At 42.1% G+C, this 14,829-nt stretch overlaps 1 protein-coding gene across 1 annotated transcript in view; it reads right to left on the bottom strand.

Moving 5' to 3' along the window:
* eipr1 (EARP complex and GARP complex interacting protein 1) overlaps positions 1-14,829 on the bottom strand; it is a 188,309-nt gene that overhangs the window by 116,404 nt on the left and 57,076 nt on the right. The window contains exons 3-4 of the mRNA XM_034159772.1: positions 9,748-9,880; positions 242-395 (exon numbers count right to left, since the gene is read on the bottom strand). Of these exons, the coding sequence (XP_034015663.1) occupies positions 242-395; positions 9,748-9,880 (287 nt within the window). The remainder of the gene's footprint in view (positions 1-241; positions 396-9,747; positions 9,881-14,829) is intronic.

Below are 14,829 nucleotides of genomic sequence, written 5' to 3'. Positions count from 1 at the left end.
TGACCCAAAATATATAAACGTACCAAATGGCAAATGTCAGCTCTCCACAGTCTTTCCATGCACACACACACAGCTTTTAATATACAGATGGCACCACGTGGTCCACAAAAGACATCAGCATCAGAAACTCCAAATATGTAGAAAAGCCACAATTCCACCTCATAATCAGATAAATGAATAAAACTGCATCATCCCTCAATTATGCTTTGCCTAATTATCATCACTGTGCAACGATACCTACCAGGCAGCATTGCCATTGGTGCCATCTAGGTGACAAAGAAGCTCCAGGCTTTGGGGGTTGTGGGCGGAGTCGTCTGGTGACTCATGATTTCCTGTCTCCCAATCAGAGGGCATTCTCCAAACAGCCGCGCAGGACACCACCCTGCTGTCACTGGCTGCCGGAGACAACACACACACACACACACACACACACACACACACACACACACACACACACACACACACACACACACACACATTGAAATGCATTCACACACTGTGCAGACTGTGTATGTGTGTGTGCACGTGCAGTAGCCAGGCGCTAATGCTATGATGTGTATCTGCTCACCCCCCCGCCCCAACGTCCACATCACGAATGAGTTATTTTGGCACATCCACACTCGAGCCAGAGCTGCTAATTGGGAGCAGTGGAGTAAATGTAGAATTGATGCAGTAATTGGACTAAAAGTTGGAGGCTGGAGGGTACGGCCAATCACAGATGGAGAACGAGAAAAAGAGGGAGTGAAAACACAGGGCTAAAAGAGCATAATTCCTTTTTTTGGGAGCGGATATTGACTGTGTGGGCATGCATCAGGCTATGAAATGCTGGCGTTCAGCCTATTTGTCAAATTAAAAAGCAACACGGTGCGAGTCCACAGCCTCTTGAGTGGTTTTAGACAACCTTGCATTTGGACTAAGTGGGCAAGCAATCATCTCAAACAAAAGCCTTTTCTTGGAGTGCTAGTGGGAGGCAGTATGGAAATGGTACATCAATGCAGTTGTGTAATTTGAGTGCCATGTATCACACGTGTGTGTGTGTGTGTGTGTGTGTGTGTGTGTGTGTGTGTGTGTGTGTGTGTGTGTGTGTGTGTGTGTGTGTGTGTGTGTGTGTGAGAAAATGTACAGTGGGCAGTTGGAGGTTCAGCCCGGGTGCCACTCAGTGAACCGAGGCATGCAGAACCCGAATGACAGAGAAAGATAGTGGGAAAAGAGGCACAAAAAGTACTAACAAAACACAGCTAAACATTTAATATTTTTAAAAAAAATATATATATACATCAGTAACATGTGTGACTACTATTCACTTTTAATAATAATAATATTCCACTGTCATTTCAGTGGTCTTTGATTCCTAAGAGAACAGGTTTGTATTTCTTCGGGATTTCACAATCATTTTATTATTGAGTGAAGATGAGTGACAGTCTTTCTGTTGCCATGTCATGGTAGTTCACTTATAAACAAGTAAACTGTCCACACATTCAGGAACACAACTGTAAGCTGCCCATCTTATTTTAACTTCTCAAATGAATAAACCTTGCAGCAGCTTTTGTCACCATCTAGTGGGTGATGTGAGCAATTCAGAACTCCTGTACATTTCCCACTTGAAAGCCAAAATTCAGAAAAGAAAGCATTTATAAATGTCAGAAATGTGTGATTCTTTTTGGCAGGCAGATCTTTGACCTCCCAGTATTCATGCATAAAAAAATTTGATTTTGAGAGCTGAAGAGGGGGGCAAAGCTCTCGATTTACCGATCGATCTACGTTCCGATCCTCACCTATGGTCATGAGATTTGGCTCATGACCGAAAGAACGAGATCGCGAGTACAAGTGGCCAAGATGAGTTTCCTCCGCAGGGTGGCTGGGCGCTCCCTTAGAGATAGGGTGAGGAGCTCGGTCACTCGGGAGGAGCTCGGAGTCGAGCCGCTGCTCCTCCACGTCGAAAGGAGTCAGTTGAGGTGGCTCGGGCATCTTTTCCGGATGCCCCCTGGACGCCTCGTTGGAGAGGTGTTCCGGGCACGTCCCACTGGGAGGAGGCCCCGGGGAAGACCCAGGACATGCTGGAGGGACTACATCTCTCGGCTGGCTTGGGAACGCCTTGGGGTTCCCCCGTAGGAGCTGGAGGTGGTGTGTGTGGATTGGGAGGTCTGGGCGGCTTTGCTTGAGCTGCTGCCCCCACGACCCGACTCCGGATAAAGCGGAAGAAAATGGATGGATGGATTTTGAGAGTTTTACAGTTCTTGAGTTTTAGGACGTGGACTGGCTGGCTGCACAGATGGACAGCAATTTTTCTTGAAAAGCCCAACTTATAGTTGTGAAAAAATATATATTTTCATTTATTTACTTACTATATTTTTGTATTTGATGAGGTCTTTAGCTTTATAACAGATTCGTTTCTTCTATAAAAGTAAAACAAATAGGTCAAGAGTAAGTTCCACCTGATATGGGTTCCTTTGGAGTGGTGGGGGGAAGGTGATACCAGTACAGATTTATCTGTCGGAATATAAAGTGAAGATCTTTCGGCTTCTCTTTCATTTGGGGTTACCTAATCAGATCTGATACAATATGCATGTTGATTTGATACACGTTTTACGTGCCACGTTTTACGTGCCATGTTCTTCATTCCATGCTAACCTTTTGCAAAATAGTCGAGAAAAAAAAAAGCCCAACATATTAGATTTATACAGAAATACAGCTGTCTGTGAGCATATCCACAATTTTGGATTATTTTATTCAAGCAATCAACCAACATATGTCACACTACCATCAAGCTGCCTCCACTCAGATTAGCAGTTGCCATGTCACATTGCTCAGCATTTGCATAAAAAACATAACATAAACAAATAAAAGACTTCGGGTTTATTTTGGGCCTGCCACTCATTTCTTGTCACTGTAAAATGCAAAATCTGATAGAAAATTAAGGGCAGCTGGTTGCTTTGCTGCTATCTCTTGTAGCTTATGTGAACAAGGGATGATGACCAAGGGGTACCTATACCACTTAGCGAGCGGTATAGGTACCACACTTCTCTTGTCACTGTAAAACTCCCATTCTGACGGAAAATAAATGGCAGCTGGTCACTTTTCATCCACCTCTTGCAACTCATGTGACAAGGGATGATGGGGGTCCCAGTAATGCTTGGCAGCATTGTAAACAATGCTGTTGGCACACCCTCTGCTTGACAAACTATATAATGACACCACTTCAAATGGCCAAAGTGCTTTTCTGCATTGTTGAATTGATAAAAAAAAGTTTTCACATTGGCAAAAATAATGCCGATATCGATATGTTTGTGAAAGACTCATACTGGCCATTGTTATCAACCAGCCAATGTACCAGTCAGGCTCTATTCAAGGGACCCTGAAGTCCTTTGGACAAAGGAAGAGTAATTCTGACCAAATGGAGAAAGTGGCGTTAAGTAAGTAATTTGTATGTATTCACTTAATAATGTTCCCCCTTCTGGGGCCTCACAGGGATTCAATAAGAAAGTCCAATTTCCCATGACCAGCCAGTACCCTAAGGATTGTTTGCACCAAATTTCAGAAAAATTCTAAGAACAGATTTTCTGCAATAAATCAAACTGTGTGAAAAATGGAATTATCTGTCCTTCTTGGGGGCCTCACAGGGATTCAGTCAAAAAGCCCAAATTACCATGTTCAGACAGTCCCCCAAGGTTTGTTTGTGCTAGATTTCAGAAAAGTTCTACGAACAGTTTTGCAGAAAACCATGGCGTGAGTGTTTGGTGAACTGCACATCCCACATAAATCTTGATGGCATTAGGGACCTCGGTCTTTTGGAACAGGAATGTTTCATCATTTCAAACTTTTTTATTAGCTGACTGATGGGGGCTGAAATACCAGCTTCAATGAAATTCATCACTGTATGTATGTTGTCACATTCAAAGATTTGGAAATAGGGACTAAATGTACTTTGGTCTTAAGTCATCTTTGAACTGATAAATTGTGATGTTATTAACGAAGTTATATATTAATGCAGCAATTCACAAAGTATGAGCCAGGCTTTCAATGACTTAGTAAACTCAGCCATCAAAAATATGTGTGTGTGTGTGTGTGTGTGTGTGTGTGTGTGTGTGTGTGTGTGTGTGTGTGTGTGTGTGTGTGTGTGTGTGTGTGTGTGTGGTGAAAGTGTTATCTTGGAGATCAAGAGACACTTTCAGGAAGAGCTGACGGAATCATGAGGATACTGGGCCGAGGTGTTTGGCGACATCAATATCTTTGCAGGAAAACAAAGGTCCACGTTTTTGGAGACAAAGGGTCTCATGTATAAAGACTTGCGTGGATTTCCTACAGAAACATGGCATACACCAAAACCCAGAAACTGGCGTAAGCACAAAAAAGTTCAGATATATCAAAGTGTGCATACGCATGGATCCAAGCACGTTCCGCTTGTACATCCTAATCTACGTGAAATTGAGCGCACATGCACATGCACCAAGCTGCTCCCTTTCCACGTCCCTACTTAAATAAGCAAATTCATGTAAATAGTATCTGGGAGCTGAGAATCCCCTCTCCGTCAGATCAGTCAACATGAACACAGAAAAGAATATATACCAAGCATGACCCACAGATGACTGGACAGAACGTGGAGACATGCAGTGATAGTTTATTTGATACCCTTGCAAATGGAATAAACATGAATTGGGAAAAAGTTAGTGGGAGTGTGTGCGTGTGTGTGTGTGAGGCTGCTGTGAGCTCAGAGCAGCGCACACACACTGAAGTCAAAAGAAATTAGGTGCACGGTGACAAATACTGAACACAGGGAGATCATCGGGGGCCTGTTAAGGTCTTGAAGCTCTAGTTTCACCATCAAGAAAATAAAACATTAATAATAATAATAAAAACATATTTGAATGGGCAATTGCCCAAATGTGCCTGCGCGGTTTTCGTTCGGAACAACTGCATGAATAAACTATTTACCCACGCAGCTGTCCATCGCGCACTGTGCTAGCCCCGAGCATGTTCCCACCCCAACCGAATGCATTTGCACATCACATATAATTTGAACATTGATGGAATGAAAATGTTTCCTATTAACAATAGATGAATAAACAAATTCATCATGTGGCACCTTTATAGCAATGTGTGTGCATTCAATAGCACTGATTACATAAGGAAAACAAGCTCTTGCTGCAAATTGTGCTTTAATGTTGGAATGTGATGTACCTGGATGACACTGGGATGATTGCATTCCAGCTAGCATGGCTCGGCTCAAGGTTGACTGGCATACTCCTGACCAATCAGCTAGCTCACGCTGGAATGCCCGTGTTGTCAGGAAGCCCAGTGTGGTCAGCACCTGTGTGGGCACAGACAACCTCCTGGCTCTTCACCGTATTGCACTCTGGGCCGGCTGCAGTTCTGCACGCAACTCCAGTAACACTAGCCTTGGTAATTGAAATCAGCTTATGAGCCAATTATTGCCATATGCAAGTAAATTCTCACATTCCCTGAATACTCTCTCACGTCGGATTGCATCATTTGCAAGGTCCTCTAACAAGTGTTGTGTGGGCTGCCAGAAGAGGAGGTACTGCTGGCCCACCACCAGAGGGCGCCCTGCCTGAAGTGCGGGCTTCAGGCACGAGAGGGCGCTGCCGCCACGGACACAGCCGGGGGTGACAGCTGTCACTATCTCTTGACAGCTGTCACCCATCTACACTACATCATCTCACTCCATAAAGACCGGACGTCATCTCCACCTCGTTGCCGAGATAACATCTACCTGTGAAGGTAATATTCTCTGCTGTATCTAAAACTGTCATAGTCTGAACTCTTTTTGCAGCCGCTTTCCTGTGGTGTGCCTTATCTGCTGGATTGGCGTTTGGTGTGAACAGCGACGGCTTTGCTTCACACCCAAACCAGATAAGTGGTTTAACAGGAGCTGCACGAGTGTGTGATTAGAGGTGGAGGTGACTTTCCACCTTCTGACTGTTTTTGTTACTGGGTGTGCACACACCCACAGCTCACTGTTTGTGCTCCTCGCCAGCAGTACCAGATCCGACAGTCGGGGACGGTGATCACCTGGGAATTCGTGACTTGGCGGCTCCAGTATTCACCAGGTTCTGTGGCGGTGGAAATCGTGTGGTCCTGGCTCTTCTCAGGACAGACGTCTTCTATCCTCGAGCCTGCCCACACGTCACCTTGGTGTATTGACTGCTATCAGATTCTGTGATTGTCTGTATATTCGTTGTGCACTTTCACAACATTAAATTGTTACCTTTTGGCTCATCTATTGACCGTTCATTTGCGCCCCCTGTTGTGGGTCCGTGTCACTACACTTTCCCCAACAACAAGGCTAACACAACCATTATTAATACCATTTTCCTCATCACTATGCGCATGCTCTGATATCTACCCATATAATTGCAACTGTTGTATAATTATTAATAAGTGTGCCTCTGATGTGCACATCTCTGATGACTTCATGTTTTCACACTATTAATGGTTCCCAGCATCACCGCTATGTGTCGGCAGTGGAACAATAGCTGTAGAAACATGTTTACACCAGCCAGGATTTTTGCGTGATGCACCTCATTTTCATGGTCATTTCACTTTTGATACATCTGAACATTGGTGTGGAGGATGTACGCCATGTACTTGTGTGTACGCACACTTTGTACATGAGGCCCCTGGTGTTTCATGTCTGATTGTATGGATGTGAGAATTGGACGCTAACCAGTGGCCAAAGGTGCCAACTACATCTTTGATACTGGGCCTCTTTGGAGGATCCCTTCATACCGCTGCAATTAAACTGTGTCAGAACAATGGGTACTTAGGGAAACTTGGATGAAGTGTACTATTTGCACAGTGAGGGAACATCATCTGCAACATTTTGGCCATTTGGAGTGTTTCTCTGGACGTGACCCAGCATACAGGTATGCAGGTATGGAGCACGAGGATGTCCGTGCTTCACCTGGTTGTGGGATACTGATGGCTACTTTCAAAAGGTGGAGATGGTTCAGCTGTCTGCTTGAATGGTTGCCATCCATAACCCAAGGCAGTTCCTTATTGTGGTGGATGCAGGGACGTGAATTACCAGTGCATGCAGGCACTCCTGACCTCTAATCTTTCCATGCCTTTATGACCTTTACCTAAATTTAAGCTAACTTATTATGCCACAGTAAGACCAAACATGCTATGTTGAGGTTCCTAATAATGAAACTCTCTCAAGCATCATTTCAGAAACGCTCATGTTTGTTGTTTTCAGATGTAAAAACAGCTTATTAAATTTAGGGTGAAGGTGAGTTGAAACACCGTCACACCTTCTCTAGATCTGGAGTGCACCCATAACACAACTGTTAACAAGTGTTCTTCTGTCACAGTTTGAATGTGCTGTAAGTATGCACGGCTGAGGGATTAAGGTGCTCCTGCTGTACCACAGGCTGTAGTAATTGCTGAGACGCTGACCTTTGTTGTACGCATTTTATTGTTTCTCTCTCTCCTGTTCTGTGTGCGTGCATGTGTGTGCGTGTGCATGCGCTGTCCAATAAAGACTGAATTGCTTCGATGACTTCTATATTTTAAAGTTGGAATCAACATAAAGTGCAGAATTTTAGTGATCTAAACTTCTGGGAGGTTAATATTAGTTCTTTTGTGTCTTAGCATATAATATAATTCAGTTTGCACGTGAGAAAAAACTTCTGAAAAAGCAGTTATATATGCTAAATGAAAATGCCAGCCTTGATTTTTTGCATGCACTACTAATTCATAATAATATTTAACCTAAAACAAGTGTAGTGTATTTATACTGGAACTTCATATTTCAGTGCCCACAGCACAAGAGAGAACAACGCACCATATGGTCTTAAACTGAAATGCAAGTTAATAAAAAATGGATTTATGGCATTTTTGTGACTTGAATCAACTTCTCAACAATAAAAAATGAACTAGTGTTTGGCTTTTCTCCATTCTCTAAGGAGGAAATGTTTTCGCTTATAGCTGTTATGTTGGTCTGATGCACATGCCCATGACTCTGAAGTGTTTTAGGACCTACAGTGGTTACCTGTGGTTGGTTGAATTAAACTATAAATGTTTCAAGTCAAACCAAGAACGCACGTGTCTGTGTACACCATCAAGGCCGCTCATCATACATGGGTACAATCAAAAACACAAAACTAATACAACACGTAAATCAATTCCACAATGAACTGAATTAGAACCTGATATGATACCACATCAGGCCCCGTGTAGGTCCACATTAATAATCAAGTTGTATCACTCATTCATTACGCCCACTGGCGTGGTGGCCAAGTGGTTAACATGCTTGGTTTCAGTGGGGAAGGCTCCTGGTTCACGGCACCTCCTGCCCATCCTACACGTGGAGTTGCATCTGAAAGTAATCTGGTGTAAAACCTGTACCAAACCAATAACGCAGATCCACCTTGGTTCTGCTGTGGTGACCCCAAGTGAAACACGGGAGAAGCCAGAGGGACTTAATTTTTAATGCTCATTAAAAAAAGCTTGATATCTTCACCAAAGACAGGTGCAGATCATTACCTAATAATGAAGTGCTTGTAAAAAAAATAAAATAATAACTGTAATAATAATAACCCCACATTTCTCACAAAGTGCAAAAGATCTTGAAAAACAATATAATTTCATCACCTGAAATAAGTAACTTCAGTTAAAAAACGAGGGCAAACTTGCAAGAATAAGCAACTCTTATGCAGCAATTTTAAATTAAAAGATTGATTAGATGTTAAATCAGTCATTTGAAGCATTTTATTGTTTATTCAAACATTCTACGGTGATGGTGTTAAATACAAATGCTTTCAGTCTAACCAAGAACATATAGTACATACTGTATTGGATAAAGCCTGACTGCAGGAGAGCACTAAAAACAAATATGAATCATAGTTGATCCATACGGACCCCCACCACTGTGCAGCAGGCATTTGTTACGAGGGTTGGTTGAAAAGGTTGTGCCTCTGATATGATTATTTCCATAACAAGCAGGATATCCAAGTAAATGTGGTATGACAATAATCCTTTACTCATTGATTATCGCTACGCCAAACAGTTTTGTCCTGCAATTTCAGGCACGGGCACAATTGCCTTCAAAATAACACATGCACACTGTCATTACAAAAGGTGAAAACATACATGGACGTGTGTTTGAAACATGATATTATTGAACTACTCACAGTGGAGAGTTGTGCACCTATGGAAATTCATTGAAGAATAAGCGTTGTCTATGGCGACGCTTGTGTGGATGTCAATAGATTTAGGAGGTGGACGAGGAGTTCAAAGTATTTTATGTTAAAATATGTAATCAATGGAGACTCAGCATGAAGGGTAAAAGTTCCTTGTTTGCACTGCTCTTTAAATTAATTTTAAAAATGGAAAGAAAAGCAATATTTATCAATTTTTCTAACTTTCCGATTTGAAAAATGATCTGATTCATGACTAAAAACCACGATTCAATCTGAACTGTGAGTAATGTGATCTGTTATACCGCTAATTATGAAATTATGATTTTTTTTAGCTTTATTTCCAAAATGCTACTGCTTACGTACAAGTGTTTTAACCAAAGAAAATGTTTACTTTTTTATTATTTCAAGCAACAAGCTGTTTTCCTGTTTGATTATTGAAATTATCAGCACAACAAGAGTGAGATAATTAGACGAAAACAGAGCAGGAGAACAAAAAGATGTATTTTATGCAAAACAACAAGAAGTAAAAGAAGAAGAAGAAAATGAATTTTGACTAAAGAGGCAGTGGACAGACAGAAGGACTCACTTTTGTTATAGCAGGTGGTAAGCACAGCCTTATCTGCAGGACTGGCACCAATGTGCCATATCTCCCCAGCTTGGTGCAGCAGGACATTCTTATTAATGATGTTATTCTCATCATCAAAGTCAATGATGTGGATCTGGAAAGACAGAAAGAAAACACACACACACACACACACACACACACACACACACACACACACACACACACACACACACACACACACACACACACACACACACACACACACACACACACACACACACACACACACACGAGATGTGTTGATGATGAATCTGGAGTTAAAACGGTGTGTACCTCCCTCTCAGCTCCCTCCACACACCAGCCGCAGTTCAAAGCGCCTCTCATCCATCTGATTCCACCCGAAAAAGAAGAAGGTCCCTCTTTTTCATATGACAGTAAACGGAATTTCAATGCAGGCAGCACTTTGGTTTGTTTTTTTTCTCCGTCAGCTTCATACGGCTGAAGACGTTTCATCTTGATTTGGCCTTTAAAGCAACGATTAAGACTCTGTTAGAAATTGTGTTAGATTCACGGGCACTCTGCCCACGCACGTTGGAAGAGGCAAAGGAATGGGTACAATAAAAAGGAAATGGATAAAAGCTCAATCCATGCTTCTTTTTTTTTAGGAGACAAACAGTCCTGCTAAAAGCATCGGAGGATAAAGTCCATTATCCAAAGATGCCGTTCTTTCAAGTGATGTTAATTGTGTGTTTTTGCAAACACATTTCTTGTGGGAATAATAATTTCACTTTTGCTTGGTGTACTCTACAGTCCCTCGATGTGTGTCTTGCGTGTTAACTGCAGCACGGAACTTTGCTGAGGACGTCTGTGGTCTTAATCTGAAAAATCCACAATGAAGCCACATTCATGACATGCAACACAAGCATGAACAACAGAGCAAGCTATTGACAAAAAAAAAAAAAAATCTTGAAATGTTTCCAAATGTTGTTGGTTGCCCTCCGGATGCCGCTCATTGTTCAGGGCTGCCACAGCAGATCCACTACAGATCTACAGGGGATTCCCTTTCTGACACAATTCCAGTTTCACCTGGAGAAACACACACAGCCCCTGGTTTTCCTAAGCAGCCTCCCGGCCAAGTCCTAATCAGGACCTCCCACTCGACTTTGCTAAACCTCTGATCGTTTTTCTGAATCACCGCTTGCTGCTGACGTGTTGTTATACAGCTAAAGGATTTCTGCAGTCGGGCTCTTCGGCTGAGCAGGAATCACTGATCCCTTCATTTATGACTCCAAACAGACACTTAGAAAACTGAAATAGGTGCATCACAAATATCATAAAATAAGATCCATTTTCTGTTCACATAGAAAATTAGAAGTCTCAAACTCAAAGATTTCAGGTGACTGTGATATAAAAGAAACCTGTTCTGACTGACATTTACCTTCAGCACACCCCCGATGTTCTGCTCTGTGATAACTATTGTTGTATTAGATGAAACTTTAACCTACAGCAGAAGTAGAAATAAGCCATATATTGGCCCTGAGGCCCATCAGGCTGGTGATTATCCCCAGATACCGTAGTTTGAAGTGGATGAGAGAGTGCGATTCACCCTGGATGGGGTCGAAGACTGCAGACAAATGCTGACATTCAGTTGAATCAGGTGTTAAAAATGGCTGTGTATGACACTCTGGTATGACACTCATTGCTTTTTCTCAGGACTTTGTCATGTCGTACCAGAGAAACTAGTAACAGATTGAAAGAATTAGTCCAGTTGCAAATATCGCTTATCCCATTGATCTCCAGTGGATTTGAGACTCTGATGAACAGATGACAATTTCCACCAGCAACACAAACAGCTGTGTATTCTGAAAGATTTTCATGGTTTCAGGTCATATATGCACGTTGGGAGGAGCTGGATTTGAAAGGGATTCACCGATGTCTGTATACAAATGTAGCTAGAATCCGGCTCACTTATGGATTATGATGTTATACTTCCTCACTGCGTTCATGCACTGACAGCGTCTTCTCACTGTGCCGGTGTGGCTCACAACATTCTTTCTCTGCAGTGAATCTGCGCTTTGACATCCAAATAAAAATACACACAACTGCGCTGCTTTTTTTTCTGTCTGACCTTGGCCAAATGAATAGTCCCTGCTGTATTCTGCTGCACTGGGAACTGTCCTCTCTCCCTTGGTGTTGGATTCTCATCCCACACTGGAGCTACCACAGGGTATAAATGATTGATTATAGTAGAAGTAACAATCAAGTACAGGACAAAACGGTATACAAACGTACAGCCACTGGGAAAGTTCTCCGTCTAATGGCCACTCAAAGTTTTGAGCACGCACAAAACATTCGGAGGAACTTGCTGAACATCAGTTGACAAGGAACACATTTAAGTAATGAGAAGAGGACTTGTACATAAAAAAAACTGACATGAACAGATTTCATATATTACAAAATTTCATATGCATTACTTATACGTTTACTCAATAAGTCATAGTGTGACAGACACTTAACACAGGCAGACAAAGAATTAGGAGCAAACCGTAGTGCAGAATGCAAAAACTTGGCAATACAAGTCACAACTGGATCTGTACTGAAAACCTGATTTGTTGTGTGTAGGTGCAAAAAATGCATCTACTTCCTGGTGTCATATCCAGTTTTTTTTTTTTTTTTTTTTTTAAATTTGCTGAAAAGCATTTACTCATCTGATATCTCCTATTTTTGCTCAGTGGCACTTCAGCAAACCCTGCAAGTAACAGTGTTCCCTCTGCAACACCAATGTAGCACCGTTATTATACCTGAGACAAAAAAGAAAGAAAGAAAGGCACTCTATAAATGATGATTTGATTTTGATTTTGTCAGGTTCCTGGGTTAGTGAGTTGTTTTTGTGTTGTGTCTGTCTCTTGCTCTGTCTCTTGTTCTATTTTTCTGCTTGGGTTTTCTGTGTCCTGTTGTTTCTTGCCTTCTTCTCTTGGCTCTTGGTGGTGGGTGTCTCCCTCTGTCTGGCCACACCCCAGTTCTGGGAGTTTCTCCACACACCTGTTCTGAGTTTGCAGGTTATCACCTGGGTGCTTTATAAGCCTCACAGTTTGCTTCTGTCCTTCGCCAGATCGATGCACCTAATGCCTTCCTTCCAGCTCAGTTTTTGTACTATTGCCTTGCTTTGTTTGCCTCATCAGTTTTTTGACTACCTGCTTGTGTATTCTGATCACGCCTTTAGCCTGATGTTTTTGATCCTGTTGCTCTGCTTGGACTGCCTTTCTGTGTACCGACCCCAGCCTGTTCATCCAGTAAACGTTTTTTCTCCACTGTGCTGTGTTCCCGCATTTTGCATTTGCGTCCAGCCTGTCCTGCCTATCGAGTCTGATAGATTTACTATTTTAGTGATATCTAATGGTCCAGTTTGATGTAAGCAAAACGAAAGGTGGAGTTACAATACAACCAATAATGTTGTTGTTGTCCATTCGGCTGCTCCCGGTTTTTTGTTTGGGGTCGCCACAGCGGATACAGCCAGATCTGCATTGGTAATTGGCACAAGTTTTTACGCAAGATGCCCTTCCTGACGCAACTCCAGTTTCACCTGGAGAAACACACACAGCCGCTGGTGTTCCAAAGAAATCTCCCATCGAAGTACTAACCAGATCCCACCCTGCTTAGCTTCTGAGATCTGACGGGATCAGACTGACACAGAGCAGATCAGCTGCACAATACAACCAATAATAATAATAATTAAAAAAAAACCCTGGAAAAATTAAATGCACTCAACAAGGCTGCAAAGATTGATCACTCAGGTAATTACGCCCGAACATCCTGAAACACTGGTAAATAGACACATAGAGTGAGGCGAATAAGTATTTAATCCACTGTAAATTTTGCCGGATTTCCCACCTACAAAGAATGAAGAGGTCTGTAAGTTTTATCATAGGTACTGTCATGATCCAGCCCTGTTGGGCCCGGCGGTTATTATTTTGAAGTCTTTTTTCCACGTTTGTGCTCTGAGCCTTTTGTATTTTTTAATCATGCCATGTATCATAGTCACGCTTCAGCTTGTCTTGTTTCTTGTTCTTGTCAGGTTATCATTGGTTTGTCAATTAACCTTGTATTTGTTCACGCTTGGTCACTTAGTTCCTCCAGTCTTAGATTGATTCTGTTTACTTCATTTTTTATGCTTTGGTCACCGGTTCAGTTTTCTTTTGAGCATCTTGTATTCTTAGCTTAGCTCTGTTTATCACATTTTTGTATTATGCTTTAATCACAGGTTTTGGTTATTATTTATCTTCAAGTGTTTCTTCTGATTATGTTCTGTCACTTATTGGTCATCAGTTCTTTTTATTTATTGCACTATTCTGTAGTCACCAGTTTTGTTTATCTGCTGTTCTCATTTCTGTTTTTCTGTTGTACTTTTATATCGGGTCTTGCTTTCTGTTAATTAGTCACTTCCTGTTGAGCTTTGCTTCAGTATTGATTTTCTGATCAGTTCTCATGTAGTTTTTCTTTTGTACTTATTATATCTTGGTTTGCTTTTAGTTCCCATGATTCTTGCTCTGTCCTGGTCCCCTAGTATCGTATTCTGTTTTTGCTCTGTTCTCACATCATCCTCATTTGTTTGTGTTCATTCCACTTCCTGCACCCGTCTCGTGTTTTTGTCTCCCACACTTTGTCTGTTTTGCATTTTCATTCACTCCCGCTCTTGCACCTGCTCATACATCTTTGTATCTGACATCACTCCACTTTGTGCACTCCCTTCCCCATTATCTTGCCCATGCTTAACCTTTGTCCTCCCTGGTCACGCCCCCTTCCAGAACCTTCACCAACACCTGTGTCTTGTTGCAGAGTTGTAGTCTTACACACCTCTCTGCAGCTTCTCTCCCCCTGCCATCCCCTCATTACCCCATCCCCGTAGAGACGGTGCCTGCTCCCAGACTACCAATAACCAGCAAAAATCTATTTAAGCATAAAAATTCAAAAAGAAAAAATAATATAGCACCTTCAACTGCACCACAGACTAAAACAGTTAAATGTGGTCTATTAAACATTAGGTCTCTCTCTTCTAAGTCCCTGTTGGTAAATGATATAATAATTGATCAACATATTGATTTA

The sequence above is a fragment of the Thalassophryne amazonica genome, chromosome 19 (genome assembly GCF_902500255.1).
Source record: "Thalassophryne amazonica chromosome 19, fThaAma1.1, whole genome shotgun sequence".
Taxonomy (NCBI): Eukaryota; Metazoa; Chordata; class Actinopteri; order Batrachoidiformes; family Batrachoididae; genus Thalassophryne; species Thalassophryne amazonica.
This window is presented reverse-complemented; position numbering and strand designations above follow the sequence as displayed.